Source organism: Argopecten irradians, chromosome 6 (assembly GCF_041381155.1).
Source record: "Argopecten irradians isolate NY chromosome 6, Ai_NY, whole genome shotgun sequence".
In the NCBI taxonomy this organism is placed as follows: domain Eukaryota; kingdom Metazoa; phylum Mollusca; class Bivalvia; order Pectinida; family Pectinidae; genus Argopecten; species Argopecten irradians.
The window spans coordinates 47582293-47601126 of NC_091139.1; the positions used below are offsets into that span (position 1 = coordinate 47582293).

General features: G+C 36.0%; 2 protein-coding genes across 2 annotated transcripts in view; one reads left to right on the forward strand and one right to left on the reverse strand.

The window, feature by feature from the left end:
• Positions 1-7339, reverse strand: part of LOC138326572 (PCNA-interacting partner-like) — a 32435-nt gene extending 25096 nt beyond the window's left edge. Inside the window, exons 1-5 of the mRNA XM_069272670.1 lie at positions 7226-7339; positions 5074-5202; positions 1434-1621; positions 857-1165; positions 385-603 (exon numbers count right to left, since the gene is read on the reverse strand). Coding sequence (XP_069128771.1) covers positions 385-603; positions 857-1165; positions 1434-1621; positions 5074-5179 — 822 coding nt within the window. The 5' untranslated portion in view covers positions 5180-5202; positions 7226-7339. The remainder of the gene's footprint in view (positions 1-384; positions 604-856; positions 1166-1433; positions 1622-5073; positions 5203-7225) is intronic.
• Positions 7340-7521: 182 nt separating this feature from the next.
• Positions 7522-18834, forward strand: part of LOC138326096 (peptidyl-prolyl cis-trans isomerase E-like) — a 67377-nt gene continuing 56064 nt past the window's right edge. Inside the window, exons 1-4 of the mRNA XM_069272235.1 lie at positions 7522-7622; positions 12358-12456; positions 14985-15028; positions 15778-15804. Coding sequence (XP_069128336.1) covers positions 7583-7622; positions 12358-12456; positions 14985-15028; positions 15778-15804 — 210 coding nt within the window. The 5' untranslated portion in view covers positions 7522-7582. The remainder of the gene's footprint in view (positions 7623-12357; positions 12457-14984; positions 15029-15777; positions 15805-18834) is intronic.

Here is an 18834-nt window from a genome sequence, read left to right on the forward strand (position 1 = left end):
CTTGGAAGATACTAAGGAAAAGCCTATAGTATTGAGACAGGTGACTTCTTATGCATTCTCAGGCTCAGGCAGTTTTAGGATCAATCACTCCTCAACTTTTAATATACGTTTATTGCTTAACTACTGTCCATAGTAAAGTATTACAGAATTTAAGTAAAAACATCTAAGTTAAATAATAAATCTTCTGGAATGCTTTCCTATGAGGAATTTAAAGCAAAGGAGTTAAACCATCAATTATTTGTGAAGCTGGGCACTGGTCTGTTGACTTAGGCTGACTATCTAGATCTGAGTGTGGGCTGAAAGAAGCTTATAAAATTACTTGGTAAGTGACTTGGGCTGACTAACTAGATCTGAGTGTGGGCTGAAGGAAGCTTATAATCTTACCTCTGTAAGAGACTTGGGTTGGCTAGATCTGGGTGTTGGCTGAAAGAAACTTTTGTCACCCCCACTTTCCCCAAGGGCTTCTGTTAGAGTGACATCACTGTACAAAATATTGATCTCATCTTCCTGTACGTCGTCTGTCTCCTCGTCCATCTCCAAGGGAACCTCCAATGTCATGTTTTTGATGGAACGGCCATCACAAAGGTACTCAACCATTGCTCTCTGTAACAAAACACACATTACATATATATATACACCAGTTTAAAACAGATAATGGTCACACAAAAGGCTGATTGGCTTCCAGTAGATTAATTTCTTGTAAATTGTTTATCATCACAGGATACATTTGTGAATGATTCTTTTTTTTTAACTAGACATTTCTGTAAGATATGAATATCCCAACATCAATGGGATATGACATGACAATAATATGTCAGGTAATTATATGATTCACCAAAGAACTAGCTAATTATACCTCTGTCTCATTCCTGGGCAGTCCAATGATGATGATATCCTTTACACCAAGTTCAGCCTGGAGCCTCTCGTTATTGTGGCAGGCCTTACACACCGTCATTAACACCTCACACATGTCTATATAGTTACAGTGTTTTAGGAAGGCTTGGTACTCTGGCCTAATATCCTCTCCCACAGGATTCTCCATACAGGGGAGATCACTCTCTTCTACCTTCTCCTGGGCAGCCTTTACTAAAGATAGTTTGTACTTTGTAATATCTTTGTTGGCCTGAATCACAGTGCTAGTCTCCACCTCAAACTCTCCTCTTTCCTTCAAACAAAGTAAGAGAAAATTTGTGATTATAAACATTACAATTACAACCAATAAAATATCTACATAACTCCAATTGTCCTCTCCTGCAAACACAACATTTATAAAAGAAAAAAAAAACTTATGACATTCAAAACATTACAATTCAAACCAACAAGATGTGAATGTGTTCCTTCATTATGGACAGAGTCTGATCAAAATGATTTTTCAGCATTCAAATAATTTCCAGTACCATTTTTTGTGTTTACCAAATAAAGATAAGATGTACCTGTTTATTTTTGTCCGCCAGACAGAGCTGTAACGCTATGACCTGGTCTATACCAGACAGCAGAGTTGTGCGTTCATTGGGGAGAAGGGTATATTTACGACACAGGGACATGTAGTACTGAGCTAGATTGATAACTCCTTCATGTCCATTTCCACCTCCACAATCTAACACTACACAGGACCTTGGTTCTAAAAAAGGAAAATGGTGAAGACAAATTACAGTGCTATAATTATAAATCTTAAGAAATTAAAAAGGTTCAGTGACAAATTCACTTGATTGGTTCTATCTTTGAAATACTGTACATATTTTGTCATTTAAATTAATAAATAAACCAGATATGAAACTAAAAATTACCACACAGTAAATATTTCAATCATTTGTGTTTTTGTTTTTTCCCTCTCTTAAGTTTTTCTTAATTTTACAGTCCATTTTACAGCATCTTAAATGATTAAGAATTAAAACTCTCTTCAAGAGATAATAATTTATTTATCACTAAAATTGAGGGTGAATTATGATAAAAAGTAGTCAGTAGGACCACGCCAATTTGAACTAGAAATATGTCTGTTAGACATTAAGTGCTCGCTAAATACATACTTTCTAACCTTAATTTCCACTATGAAATCATCCTCTGCAACAAGTGTACGTAGCACTTTCGCTCATTATCCTTGGGACTATTGCAAGGAAATGGTTTACACCCTTTGTGCATTGTAATAAATACTTTCCTTTACTTTATATAACTTTGTTACCAAGTTTGAAGAAAATCAGTTAATATTTATTACAGTTATTGTACAGAAGTGGCGTAAATGACCTTTTTTTTTTTTATTAAATCAAAGGGCCATAACTCTGCTAATTAAGATCTGCCAAAACTTGGCTAAGCCCCTAAGGCATTTAACTTTGTTACCAAGTTTTAACAATATTAGTTTTAACATTTGTTAGTTCTTACACAGAAACTGCAGAAAAATGACATTTGTAGTAAATTAAAGGGCTATAACTCTGATAAATAACATCCGTAGAAAGAGTTGATCAAACCTGGCCAGGCACTTAAGGCATTCAACCTTGATACCAAGTTTGAAGAAAATCGGTTAATATTTATTACAGTTATTGTACACTATGTACAGAAGTGGCAGATACTGACTTTTTTTAGTTAAGCAAAGGGCCAGAACTCCGCTTAATAAGATCCGTTGAAAGTTGTGATTGAACTTTGCAGAGTCCTTAAGGCATTTAACCTTGTTACTAAGTTTGAAGAAAATCGGTTTACATTTGTTACTCATTGCACGGAAATGGCAGAAAATGATGTTTTTAATAATTCAAAGGGCCATAACTCAGCTAAAAAAGCTAGGTCAATCGACAGTCATGATCGAACTTGGCCGAGCCCTTAAGACATGTAACCTTGTCACCAAGTTTGAAGAAAATTGGTTTACATTTGTTACAGTTATTGCAGGAAACTACTAGTGTTATAGACAGACGGACAAACCCAAATTAATATCCCCCGTTTCGGACAAACAGGGGATAAAAATGGAAGCGAGAGGCTAGGGTGGAATATTTTTTTATATTTTTATTTCTCAATTTGGGAGAAATCGGAGTGAGCGGATTGTAAAATGCTGTATTTCAATAGACGATGTCATCAGGATTTAGCATGTTCCAATTCATTATATTTGGGTGATATTTGTTTGGTTTATGTTCTTGAAATGTTTTGCTAGCTTTTAATAGCAGTAGAAATTCCCAAGAGAAAAGGTGACCGTAAATCCCGGCGGGATTCCACCGGGATTGACAGGGATCCTGCCGGGATATTTTCCATGATTTCCCTGTCAATCCTGGTCATATCCCGGTCTATCCCAGTGGGATCCTGGTCGTATCTCGGTCTATCCCTGTTAATCCTGTATGGGATCTCTGTCAATCCCGTCCAGGATCCCGGTAAAAAACGATTTTTTAAATTTTGAAATATTAAATTGTTATGTATGACACTAAATACATGTAGTTATGAGATAAGGGAGATAACTCCTATAGCTTTATTTTCAATACATCCTATAAAGTTCATATCAATGATTTAGGTTATAGAACTTTCTAGAATATTATCATGTATAAACAAATATGTTTGTAAACATGTTGATTATATGTAGAGATCTAGAATGATCTATTTCCAGAAAGTTCTGTGTGTTTATTTGTTTACTGTTTTTAGTTAAGATATTTCTAGAAGTAGAAGGTTCTCCAATATTCTTGAATTAGGGTTTAGCTATATATACTCCAACTGTCCAAAGCTAATCAGAACTGTAATGAGACCTGTAATGAGACATATCAAGAATTGTACAGTGCCATATTAGATTCTAATGGGAGAGCTATTGTGACTTTATCTGTGGATTATTACAACATTTTGTGTGGATTTATTCATATTGCCTGGAACTTTACAAATCATCTGTGGACATTCATTTTCCTCGTGGATTTGTATTTATTGTTAATTTGAAACCTGGAAGGATCAAGGACTATACCAGGACATTCGCATACAGATAAGTAACACTTTAAATCATCGTACTAGTCTTGTACCACCACCAATTACTTTAGATATTGTAAACCATCTCTGTATAATATTGTATATATAATTAAATTGTGTTTTGAATCTAGCTGCTGGTTTCTCATTTCTGTTGTTCGTTCATGTAACAAAATAAATTGCATACCTAACTCACCACAATCATTTAACGTCGTTTGATAAGAAGCTATTTCGATACAACCTTTGGTTGGTGGTTTTGAAGAATGCAACGTTACATCATGTTTTCAAAAAGACTCTAACGTCAACTCTAGCAAAACATTGAAAGAATTACAACAGAGATTTTCATCTTTCCTCTTGATTTACTTAGGCCAAAAAGTTACAGTTGTAGAAAGAGGCCAACCTAAGTATGTTTACATCCCGCGCTATTTTTGTTTTTCTTTTGTTTTCCAATCAATTCAAGCGTTTGTGTGACCAAAATATGCGGTGTCTAAAAAACTACAAAACAGTGTACGAAAGGAGAAATATTAAAAAACAAGAAGTATGAATAATTATTAGTATCGCCTGTACCGCATTGTTGATTTATTAGATAACTATAATGGAATATTTAAAAACATCTGAAAAAAAGTAAGAACAATTGCTGAATATAGTTTAGCATTGATCACTAAGTTTCACAGCCTCTGAATCCCACAAGCTGAAATGATCATGCAACAATTAGGAGTGTTGAGGTGATAATGATGTCCTTCAGCTGTGTTTTAAGTTTGGTTAGGATTGGATTTATAGTTTTTGAGAAACAGAGCTATACGCAAAACTTTAAAGTGAAATGTTGACGACAACACTACCAGCGCCGGAAAAGTATTAGTATTGCCTTCGTGAACTATCATCGCGGCCGATACAAAAAACGGAATTTGTTTGTCAAAATCCAGAACTCGGAAACCAGGAGCAGGAGTATTCTTTTTATATATTTTTCTGAAAAAATTCGATTTTAGGAGTGTAAATTCCCGACAAACTATTTTTCAAATTGGTGTGGCCTAGCTGAAACGTAAATTTCATTCATACGATAAATATATTTAGATTGGGGACACTCTTAAGTCTATGAAGGATCATGGCTTTGAGTCTGTACATTATACACACTTTAGATGTGATCTGACTACTGACCTGTTGTTGAGTCTAAAAGCTTGGTCTTTACACAGTTGATATATTTACCAACTGTATCTGTATCACAGCTAGTAAGAAAGTAGGCAAACTTTCTCTCCATTACCATGGTTGCTGGCTATATAGACAATTCTGAATTAAAAAATACAATATTTCATCAATTTTCATCATTGTTCCGAGACAGAAAAAATGTATATCATAGGTGCCTTGATTAATGAAGCTGAGACTTATGCAATCATATGCATTGTTGCCATAAGTTACATGATGTTGTGACCATTAATCTTTAATCTGATTTCTGTTTTTCATCATTTTTTTATCTGTTTTTAGCAAATCCATATAAGTATTATCCTTCTTACACATTATTATATGTTAATTATCTTTACAATAATCATGATTGGGAGATGTTTATGTTACCATTGCCAGCTTTACTTAAAAGTTTTGAGTATTATATATTTTGATTCAATCATCAAGTCTGGTAGCACCGCTAAATCTGGGTATATAGCTAGATTTGACTATATAGCCAAATCTGACTACACGTATAGTGGACAAATGTAAAAAAGCAGGTGAGATCTGGTCACATTTTTCTCTTGCAGTATGAAAGCATGGATGACAAAACATGTAAGTCAGTGATATGAATAATGTTTGCCTATTATAATTCGCTACTTGTTCATTTGCAGGCGACTTTTTAAAATTCCATCGTTGCATTTATTTAGTATCCATTATCACTAGTCCCCGGTAACAAAACTATAGTGAGGCGAACCAATATGGAGTGGCGTTGTGTCCCTGCAGATAAGCATCCACCTAATGAACATGCAGACCCTGTGCAACTTGACCATGTGCAAAAAATTCTTTAGTCGGCTCATACACAACATGATATGTGGCATATTTCAAATGGGAAATTTGGATTTTATATCTTTTTCATCAGAACTTGGGGATGAATAGATGCGAGTACAAAAAAATGCAATGACAGATTTTTAAAAAATCACCGGAAATTATCTTGGATGACAAAAATATTTAGTTTTGCCGATTCTCAAGATTCGGCATTCAATTTTCGATGTGTACGCTGATTTTGTGACCAGGTATCTGTCACTTTTGTTTACATTTGTCCACTATACGTCTTGTCAGATTTGGCTATATAGTCAAATCTACCTATACTGGTAGGCGACCAGTTCTCGCCATCCCATCTGTATCTGTATGATTTTCACGCAAATTTAGTCAATATACAGCCTTCTGCTGATAGAAAACACTTTCAAGCCGATTTCCACAAAAAAATTGTCTCAAAATTTGTCAGTGATCATACAATTACATATGCGATGGCGAGAATTGGTACTCGGCGAGAACTGGTCGCTTGCAATTGCCAGTAAAGCCAGATTTAGCATGCTACCGGACCTGATCATAAACACCTTAAATTCTTTAAGTTAAAATAAAAAAAACAGAACCGTTTATCCGAATTAAATTATAGCAATACCATATATTGTACATGTTCTAATGGACAAATTTAAGGTGTTTCATTGGTCATTTCAATGGAAAGACTTGCCACACAAACAAATGCACCAGCAACTGACCAAGCTGTTTGCATTGTAACGCTGTTATGCAATAAGCAGGTTGGGCACATGTAAATTTATTGCTATTATAGCGATATATAGCTATTTATAGCTATACAAAACTAGCGAAAAACAACATTTCTGGAGATAAAAATGCTTGAGCTTTAAACCGACTCCTGAAACTTACAGGGAATGTATATAAGGATAATTTGAACACTATGCAACCACTTTTCGTTCGAAACAATAGAGCAATAATTAACTTAATTAGCTTAATTATACCTCATCAAAACTGCTTTCAATATGTTTGAATGATCGTTATAAACAACCACTGAAAGTTTCAGGAGTCGGTTATGAGCGGAAGCATTTTTATCTTAAAAAATGTTGTTTACTGTCAGTTTTGTATTGCTATAATAGCAATAAATTTGCATGTGCCCAACCTGATAAGCTTAGGACTAAACCGCCAAAACTTAGTTTTGTTGCTATTTTTTTTTTATTATGTCTACGCATAACGATAACAAAACATGAAATTGTGTTTTTGTCTCTAGTCTATAACAAATAAATTCAAACTAACTATAGTCTGAAACCTTTTACCCGTTTCAAAATATACGCACCTGCAGCAGACGGACGGCTGAAACTTTTGAATTTCGAGCCAATACTAGGTCGCGTACACGCTTACATTTAAAATGCGATCATCGACAAGCGTTTCATTGTGTGTGATGAATTCCCGTGGGCGATGTAAAACCAGAAACGGTCCACATTTGAGGCCAAGCGGAGAAAATATTTCGAATTTATTAAAAAAACATCTGATTGCTTTCATAATCTTGATAGTTTAGAAATCAAATTGAATTGGAATTTATCTGTTGATTTAGTTTTTTTATAATTTTAAATAACCAATGACAGTCTTTGTTTTGATGGCGAAAACGGAATTTATTATAATCTGACCGAAAATTAGTCACATAAACAACAAGATGGCGGCCCCCACGAACTCTAAACGCATCGTATATGTTGGTTAGTTGCTTAACCTGATTGATCATGAAAGAACTATTTCGCATGTTTTTTTTTTTATGAAGATTTAAGATTAATTGATTTTGATATTTGTTAAGGGGTTTAATATGAGTGAATGGTTATGCGGTTCGAAGGCAGTCTTAATTTTAAATTTAAAGAGGTAGTGTAATGGAAATGTTCCTTCCTTTATTCAGAAAGAAAATTTTAATCCAACAAAAACAAAAAAATAATCATGAAAATCGATCCAGAAATCTTCGAGATATTTAAGATCGAAATTTGCCCATTTGCACCTGTTTGAAAAACAATCAACGCAACTTCCGGTTTGGCTTCGAAGCATTGTGACGTCATATGAGCAACATTCAAGGCAGTGAGAGCGACCACCTGGCGGTACCGCGAACGAAGGAATAGCTTTTTATTAGGGGGAATCGCTATATTGCACACTTTTAAGAATGTTCGTTTTAGTATATTATTGATACTTTTCTTATATATGATATCTAATGCATTTTGACTAATTTTCAGTCGAATTTCACGTTCGTTTTTCAACGAATTTTCCATAAATTCTGTGTTAGTGCTTAACAAAAAAATTGACGTCAATATCATGTTCCGCTGGCGATAAAAATGCATGTAACATTAAAATATAAATTAAATAGACCACGGAAAAATCATACCATTATTATGGAATCTGCAAATTTTTATCTACGATCATACGAAATTTAATTAAATTTGGTTAAATAACGAAACTGTGACAATCAACTAAAAATATGTCAAAAGGCATGAAATATATTAAAAAAAATTATACAATACCAGGAAATCTGATTTTACAATTAATTGCAATTTGCAAACGTAAAGAATTGATTTCGACAATGTCATAGGCCAAATACACGTAACTTTTCAGTTTTTTTAACCACAAACATATATGTACAAGAAAGTTTACCACGTTCTCTCTGCATAAAATGTTAACTGAAGCTAGGTACATTTGTAAGTTGTTACTGAGAAGACATGAACGTGCCTCAGACATTGACATATCTGAGCTTTAATTTCCAATATCGCAAGATTTTACAGCAATTAAATTAAAGTTAGCTGTTCACTATTTACTCCGTTCATAGGGAGTTTACGGCGTATACATCAAATTTAGTAGATTTTACAGTGATAGGTATTTTATTCTGGTTATGCAAAATACAAGTCCCGGAACGTAAATTAAAGTTTTTTGCAACATATACTTGAAGATTTCTGTATAGCGACACATTTCATATCATATGCTTCGGTTTGGTTGCAGAAATAAATGATTCAGTAACCAATGGAACACACCTCGTCAATCAGTTGGTAATTATAATTGACTGACACGTGAACATCGAGGCTTGTAGCCAATGCTATGGCGGGGGCGGGACCTCTAGATCTACGGCGACCTCCCGCAAAAAAAAAAATACCCAACATATACATGTACTTCGGTACAAGATTTATTACATAAAAATGCATGTGTTCGTGTCAAATGACAGGTTGTTACATTGTATAGACTTATAGCGATACGATGATCAATATATTGCAAATATTCCAGTTGTGAATATCAGAAAAATAAATTACAGCCAATTTATTCAAGATGCTCCACCGCCGACAGAGTATAAACGATACTCACCATTTGAACTATAATTGGTGTTTAATCGCGTATGTATATACATGTATCTAATTAACACAAATGATAAATTAATTTGATTTGGTGCATACTTATTCAGTACTTCATTGCATATAGGACATAGTGCCACAGATTTTTTCGGGATGCAATTTATTTTTTTTATATCTTTATCTTGAAGTATAATTAGAAGCTCAAACTTTTCAATGGTGGTAATGATGTAAAGCAAGTAACTTTTGTAATACTAAGTGTAAAGTCGTCTTCTCTTGTTTTTGATAGAGAAAAAAATACCACTTGTCAGAGGTCATCTTCAAAAATGCTGAAATCAAGAAAGTTTGAAGCATATTTCATTCTCTTACCGATTAAATAGTACTTAAGATCGGGATTAAGTCGATATTTTGTAAGTTACTACACGCTTCAAAAAGTCTGTCGACAGCATAATTTACATTCCATGTATCTTTTTCCCATTAATCACTGACAGATACTTTTAAGGATTTAATTTGCCGTAAACTAATTATTGTATGATATGAAAGATAACTGCAGAGCTTATAATTAACCGACTTGAAAGAAAAATGATATAACATGCATTAAGGTTGTTAATGAATATTTTATATGTATAAATATATGCGTAAATTGACAACATTCGGAAAGTCTGAACTACAATGTACATTATTATTTGTACCCATGAAACACGTGTGTTTATGACATAAGATTTAGATCTTCGTCGGTTGGTTAGAGTTTTAAAAGAAAAGAGAACTATTCTTGTACATGTATAAACAAGTGTCGAAAAATTATAATCAATCTTAAATTTTTTACAATTTATGTTCGTATTCTGTAAATTATAAAAAGTGGGGTAGAGGTAGAATCTACTGCTGTATTTCATATAAACAAGGATTTATAGTTGAGGCATTAAATTTTAGGCCAATGATGTATCTTTTATATCATTATACGACAAAGATACCGACAAGTCCGAGATATCGGGAAAATGTCGAGGTGAAAAAAACCCAAGTACCGAGGTCTCCAAGTGCGAGATGTCCTGATACCGCTGCAGCCTGCTGCAACAATGCATCCGTCATCCTTATGTGCCGAAAACTTGCCATTTTTATCACATTTTACATGAAAAAAACTTCAGCTTAGGAATACAAAAAAACTGTATACGTACGTAAAAAGATAAATTCAAATATAAAAAGGCGATGAGTTATAATACAATGTTTTCAAATGGATACGCATCGAGCACGAAGCCATCGTGTTGTCACAACACAGACGTAAATCTGTTGCTCACAGTACGTTCACTTCGGTAAAAAGGGGAATTCCCTAAAGTCGAACTCTAAACGCATCGTATATGTTGGTTAGTTGCTTAACCTGATTGATCATGAAAGAACTATTTCGCATGTTTTTTTTATGAAGATTTAAGATTAATTGATTTTGATATTTGTTAAGGGGTTTAATATGAGTGAATGGTTATGCGGTTCGAAGGCAGTCTTAATTTTAAATTTAAAACAAATACAGTACAGTACAGTAATATGAATTTAAGGCAAAGCCTCATAAGAGCGCAGCTACATGTAAAATGTAAATATAGTTAGGATTGTAACCTCAGAACGAGATTAAAACTGTTTAAACTTGTAGTCCGATCATTGATTTTTATTAAATGCTATTCTTCAATACTATAGATTGATGTTTTGTGTCTAGCAATATATTGACAGTCGTCATATACAGGCCAGAAAGACACATTCAATTGGAATAGTTCAATTTCCTTTCGCTCTTGTTTCTCTGTAAGGCGGAAAACTTGGCAACATACCATGTATCAAAAAAGCGCGGGAATATGTGCCGTCATCTTTGGCACCAAGCTTCCTGACGTCACGGCTGACGGTGCGCTTGACAACACACAGACAGTATATTATTTGACTAGTACATTTATTGTATCGTTCGTATCTTTGTGTAGTTATCTAAAACTACTTACAGTAATTTCAAAGTGTATCCTGGTGATACATTTTGTCTTTAGAAAAAAATTCAAATCTCGTCGTGCTGATAACGAGAATTAAAACATGGCTGCCTGCATGGAGGCGCGAGACTTTTCCCGCGGGACACGATTTCAAAGTCCAAGGGGTACTGGAATGTATTGGATCTTTATGCTTACACATATGTTATGGTTAGTAGAGCTTCGCTCTACGCGGCCTTCGGCCGCGCAGAGAGCTGCGCTCTTATAAAACAAATACAGTACAGTACAGTAACAGTACTCAGATGCAGGATAGTCCTGCATTTGAGTGACAATCCTGTATCTGAGGGATCATTTTGTTACACCAATGCAGGATTCTGTGAAAAGAAAATGTATAAAATATTTTTTTTTAAAAACTATCTAAAAAGGGCATCATAATTTTCAGATAGCCATGATATGCAGTGATTAATCTACTTGCGCATCCCGAGTCCTGGACTCACAGAATTTTAAAAGGACCCATGGATTTTCTTGGAATGGGTATCTATAACACTGTGGGACCTATTGTTTTCACAAAAACCATTGTAAAGGACCCACGAAAAATAATCGCAGATTGAACACTGCATATGCTTAATACATGTGTAACTGTTATAACTGATTGAAGACTTTATGTTTTTGTGTATGAACTATTGAATTCTATTATCTCGCTTTGTAATAAAGTGAAAATTTAGTTGCTCTCCATAGACTACAGTGTATAGCCATCAGGGAAATTAAGTGCAAATGTCATGGTTGATTGACTTTTACCTGTTTTCTATTTTTAGACCCACAGTAAGCAATAGAGGTGATTTTGTTTGTGACTTTTACAGACATTTAGATTATGAGATTTATTTCCATTTGAGTAATAATGTGGAAAGTTGTATTAGTGATTTTGCCTTGTAAAAATTATAACACCCTTTTTTGATAACAATGTTTAAAACAACTTTAGCAGTTTTCATTTCACAGAATCCTGCATTTGCGTAACAAAATTATCCCCCAAATACAGGGTTGTTACTCAAATGCAGGACTATCCTGCATATACGGGAGTGTCCCCAACCTGAGTAATGTTTACTCCTTTTTGGTGTAAGAAAATCAAAGATTTTGTTGTTTTTCTTATTTTTTTAATTCTGATAAAAATTTAGGTGGTTTGGCAGAGGAGGTGGATGAAAAGATTTTACATGCAGCCTTCATACCTTTTGGAGATATCACAGATATACAGATTCCACTGGACTATGAAACAGGTATACGTTTTGAGTTTGAAAATATATATATATCCAATTCAAAATATTTTATTGATCAACAAAAGGATTGGATAATAGGTAGTGCCTGTATTGATCCTTTACTGAATCCAGTACAATGCATTATGATATTATCATTGAATTATGTACTATTAACTTATATATTTTTTTTCTTTAAAAAACTTGTCTACAATAAATTTTTAAATATAGTCCATAGTTTAATATCAAATTAAGGAATATATAAATACATGTGTATATCCTTGAAGGACCAATACTCGACAGGGTAAAACAAAACAACAACAAATAAAATATGCACATTGTATCAATACACTATATGGTATGTCTTTCTTGTACATACACATTTAGTTAGTCTAGACTATCAAATCGTTATTTATCTATCTTGTAATGAAAGGTTTCTTTCCGCTGGTCGCTGGATGACATGGCACCAAAATTTTTGGGTAACTTGCAATTGAATTGCCAAAATTATTTGTAATTATATATAACTCTATATCTAAATCTGGGATATGAATCACATGATCAGACATGTGACTTCTGGTACTTTTTACATTCTGCTGATCAGTGTACCAGACATAGACATTATGACAGATTGGTGTCTGGTGTAGGGCCAGAGCACACTACTATATCAAAAGGTGGAATTTGGGGATACCATTTGGTATCGGGCTAGGTTGTCTACAATTCAGACTACTTACAAAATATTACCACCGAGATGTGCCACTTACCTTGGTCTTTTCAATTAATGAATAATTTATCTACTCATACCAATCCATGTTTCTCATGCATGCATGTTGAATTATGTACAAAGTATAAAGTTTTTTTTCTGCATCTTTAAATTTCCCTCTTCCTCACTATTTTCTCATAGTATGCCAATAGCCTCTAATCTCGACGGATTACGGTTTTTGGGTAGATAAGGCCAAACTAAGTGGCGCTTCTTGGTGATCAGTGTGAATTGGAGATAACCTAGCTTGTCTAATACTAAACAGTGTCGGCGAGTTCAACCTTTTGATAAAGCAGTGTGCTCTGTAGGAGTGTCACAGTTAACTGAAAATACTGTTAAAAGAAATTTGCAACCGTACAGTTTGGCTTGCTTATTCTTTGTTTCGGTTCGGTTCATTAAAAAATCAAATGTCCTATATTACCTGTAATTCACTTGTATAAACTGTATTGCTGATTATTTCATTGAAAATAGGAGAAATTATTTGACAGAATCCCGAGAAATACACCTGTTAACCAACATGTGTAACACGTTTACAAGTTAGCAGTCATTCAGTGGGTCGTTGTTATGCTGTCTGAAGTCATTTCGTTCATATTTAAATAATATATTTAACTTATTGTTTAATGTTTTATAATTTTTGACGATTTTATTATTATTTTCTCGATAACAATCGTGCAGAAAAATTGGTAGCAAATCAGTCTGCCATTGAGTTGCGATTGTAAACTACCACGCTTCAGTGGGCTGATATTCCATGAATTCAATCATTTTATGCTTGAACATGCATCTGGTACATAATTATTTATTAATAATGATCACATTTATTATTATTCATCCCGAAACACGTTGGCGGGGGATATTAAATTGGAATCTGTCTGTCGTCCGTCCGAGATTCTTTTCCATGCTATAACTCAAAAACCGTTCAACGCAGCTCCTTGAAACTTTCTTTTTACATCTGTGACAGACAAAGTGCCCTAGTTGTGCCAAGTATGCTGTTGCAGATCTTCCAATTTTGGAATATTTGCCGTTGCCATGGAAACGCCATCCGCCGTGGGTAAACTTTATATTCAAACAACTTCTTCTCAATAACCTAAAGGCCCAGGGTACTGATATTTGGCCTGTAGCATACTGGGATGAAGTGCTACCAAGTTTGTTTAAATGAATGACCTTCACTTTCATTCAAGGTTACAGGGGTCAAAAAGGCTAAAATTTTTAAACAACTTCTCAAGAACCAAAACGCTCAAGGTACTCATATTGGGCCTGCGACATGCTGGGATGAAGAACTACCAAGTTTGTTCAAATGAATGACCTTGACCTTCATTCAAGGTCACAGGGGTCAAATAAGTTCAACCTTTAAACAACTTCTTGTGACTAACTAAGAGGCCTAGAGACCTAATTTTGGGCCTTTGACATGCTGGGATGATTGGCTACCAAGTTTGTTTAAATGAATGACCTTGATCTTCATTCAAGGCCACAGGGGTCAAATAGGCTCAAATCTTTAAACAACTTCTTGTGAATAACTAAGAGGCCTAGAGACCCGATATTGGGCCTGTGACATATACTGGGATTAAGGGCTACCTTGCAAGTTACTGTGAAGGCAAAAATCCATATCAGCTTTTACCATTTTTAAATTACTTTTCTTTTCATTCACAATAATTTTCACACATGCATATTTTAAAATAATCTTTTTTGATTGCTTTAAGTCTCAACAATTATGATTATAGAATACAGCAGTTAATCTCTGGTTACACATTGTCATTTTACAAACAATTGTTAATTCAGCTTGATTTTTTTGTTTTAGAAAAACACAGGGGATTTGCCTTCATAGAATTTGAACTCCTAGAGGTAAGACAACTTTTAAGCTATCAATACAAAATGTTAATATTACTTAATATTTGTAATGTTTTATTAATGAATAGTGCTTTTGTATTGCCTGCGACGGGAGTTCGCCAAGACGATACTATGGTGGTACTTTTCCGCCAATGGCAATGACGTTGTCGTCAACAGACGTTGTCGTCAACATTTCACTTTAAAGTTCTGAGTTTAACTCTGTTTCTCATAAGCTATAAATCCAATCCTAACCAAACTTTAAACATAGCTAAAGGACATTTTATCTCCTCAACACACGTAATTGTTGCAGGATTAATTTCAGGATGTGGGATTCAGAGGCTATGAAATGTAGTGATGCTAAACTGTACTTAGCTCTTTTTCTCAAAAAGTATAAGTCTAATCCTAAACAATCTTGGAATATAGCTAAAGGTCATCATTATCATCTCAACATACCTAATTGTTGCAGGATTCATTTCAGATTTTTTTTTAAATATTCCATTATAGTTATGTAATAAATCAACAATGCGGTACGTGCGATACTTATAATTATGCATAATTCTTGTTCTTTCATAATGTAATGGCAGTCTATATGTAGAAAATGTTTGAATAAAAGATCTACATAAACATTCCACTAAGAAAAAACTTGAAGCAAAAGAATCTAAATTCAAAAAGGTATTGCCAAAAAGTCATCATTACCAGACCACAGATTGTCCTAATCATCAGGATATTGATCACACATTGTGACATTTGTTTATTTGTTTCAGGATTCTGCAGCAGCAGTTGATAATATGGTAAGTTTTAATGATGTTACAGTCGCATGACTGAGTATACACCTGCTGTACAATTTAACAGACCAGTAACCGAGTATACACCTGCTGTATGATGGAACAGTCGCGTGATCGAGTATATATACCTGCTGTATGATGTAACAGTCGTGTGACCGAGTATACACCTGCTGTACAATTTAACAGACCAGTAACCGAGTATACACCTGCTGTATGATGTAACAGCTGTCGTGTGACCGAGTATACACCTGCTGTACAATTTAACAGTCCAGTGACCGAGTATACACCTGCTGTATGATGGAACAGTCGCGTGACCGAGTATATACCTGCTGTATGATGTAACAGTCGTGTGACCGAGTATACACCTGCTGTATGATGTAACAGTCGTGTGACCGAGTATACACCTGCTGTATGATGTAACAGTCGTGTGACCGAGTATACACCTGCTGTGTATGATGTAACAGTCCTGTGACCGAGTATACACCTGCTGTATGATGGAACAGTCGTGTGACAGAGTATACACCTGCTGTGTATAATGTAACAGTCGTGTGACCGAGTATACACCTGCTGTATGATGTAACAGTCGTGTGTCGCGTGACCGAGTATACACCTGCTGTATGATGTAACAGTCGTGTGACCGAGTATACACCTGCTGTATGATGTAACAGTCGTGTGACCGAGTATACACCTGCTGTATGATGTAACAGTCGTGTGACCGAGTATACACCTGCTGTATGATGTAACAGTCGTGTGACCGAGTATACACCTGCTGTATGATGTAACAGTCGTGTGACCGAGTATACACCTGCTGTATGATGTAACAGTCCTGTGTGACAGAGTATACACCTGCTGTATGATGTAACAGTCGTGTGACCGAGTATACACCTGCTGTATGATGTAACAGTCGTGTGACCGAGTATACACCTGCTGTATGATGTAACAGTCGTGTGACCGAGTATACACCTGCTGTATGATGTAACAGTCGTGTGACCGAGTATACACCTGCTGTATGATGTAACAGTTGTGTGACCGAGTATACACCTGCTGTATGATGTAACAGTCGTGTGACCGAGTATACACCTGCTGTATGATGTAACAGTCGTGTGACCGAGTATACACCTGCTGTATGATGGAACAGTCGTGTGACCGAGTATACACCTGCTGTATGATGTAACAGTCGTGTGACCGAGTATACACCTGCTGTATGATGGAACAGTCGTGTGACCGAGTATACACCTGCTGTATGATGTAACAGTCGTGTGACCGAGTATACACCTGCTGTATGATGTAACAGTCGTGTGACCGAGTATACACCTGCTGTATGATGTAACAGTCGTGTGACCGAGTATACACCTGCTGTATGAAAGTAACAGTCGTGTGACCGAGTATACACCTGCTGTATGATGTAACAGTCGTGTGACCGAGTATACACCTGCTGTATGATGTAACAGTCGGTGACGAGTATAACCTGCTGTATGATGTAACAGTCGTGTGACGAGTATACACCTGCTGTATGATGTAACAGTCGTGTGACCGAGTATACACCTGCTGTATGATGGAACAGTCGTGTGACCGAGTATACACCTGCTGTATGATGTAACAGCTGTCGTGTGACTGAGTATACACCTGCTGTATGATGTAACAGTCCAGTGACCGAGTATACACCTGCTGTATGATGGAACAGTCGCGTGACCGAGTATACACCTGCTGTATGATGTAACAGTCGTGTGACCGAGTATACACCTGCTGTATGATGTAACAGTCGTGACCGAGTATACACCTGCTGTATGATGAACAGTCGTGTGACCGAGTATACACCTGCTGTATGATATAACAGTCGTGTGACCGAGTATACACCTGCTGTATGATGTAACAGTGTGACGAGTATACACCTGCTGTATGATGAACAGTCGGTGACCGAGTATACACCTGCTGTATGATGTAACAGTCGTCGTGTGACCGAGTATACACCTGCTGTATGATAACAGTAACAGTCGTTGTGACCGAGTATATACACCTGCTGTATGATGTAACAGTCGTGTGACCGAGTATACACCTGCTGTATGATGTAACAGTCGTGTGACCGAGTATACACCTGCTGTATGATGTAACAGTGACCGAGTATGACCTGCTGTATATGAACAGTCGTGACCACCTGCTGTATGATGTAAACAGTCGTGTGACCGAGTATACACCTGCTGTATGATGTAACAGTCGTGTGACCGAGTATACACCTGCTGTATGATGTAACAGTCGTGTGACCGAGTATACACCTGCTGTATGATGTAACAGCTGTCGTGTGACCGAGTATACACCTGCTGTATGATGTAACAGTCCAGTGACCGAGTATACACCTGCTGTATGATGTAACAGTCGTGTGACCGAGTATACACCTGCTGTATGATGTAACAGTGTGTGACCAGTATACACCTGCTGTATGATGTAACAGTCTGTGACCGAGTATACACCTGCTGTATGATGTAACAGCTGTCGTGTGACCGAGTATACACCTGCTGTATGATGTAACAGTCGTGTGACCGAGTATACACCTGCTGTATGATGTAACAGTCCGTGTGACCGAGTATACACCTGCTGTATGATGTAACAGTCGTGTGACCGAGTTATACACCTGCTGTATGATGTAACAGTCGTGTGACCGAGTATACACCTGCTGTATGATGTAACAGTGTGTGACGAGTATACACCTGCTGTATGATGTAACAGTCCAGTGTGACCGAGTATACACCTGCTGTATGATGTAACAGTCGTGTGACCGAGTATACACCTGCTGTATGATGTAACAGTCGTGTGACCGAGTATACACCTGCTGTATGATGTAACAGTCGTGTGACCGAGTATACACCTGCTGTATGATGTAACAGTCGTGTGACCGAGTATACACCTGCTGTATGATGTAACAGTCGTGTGACCGAGTATACACCTGCTGTATGATGTAACAGTCGTGTGACCGAGTATACACCTGCTGTATGATGTAACAGTCGTGTGACCGAGTATACACCTGCTGTATGATGTAAC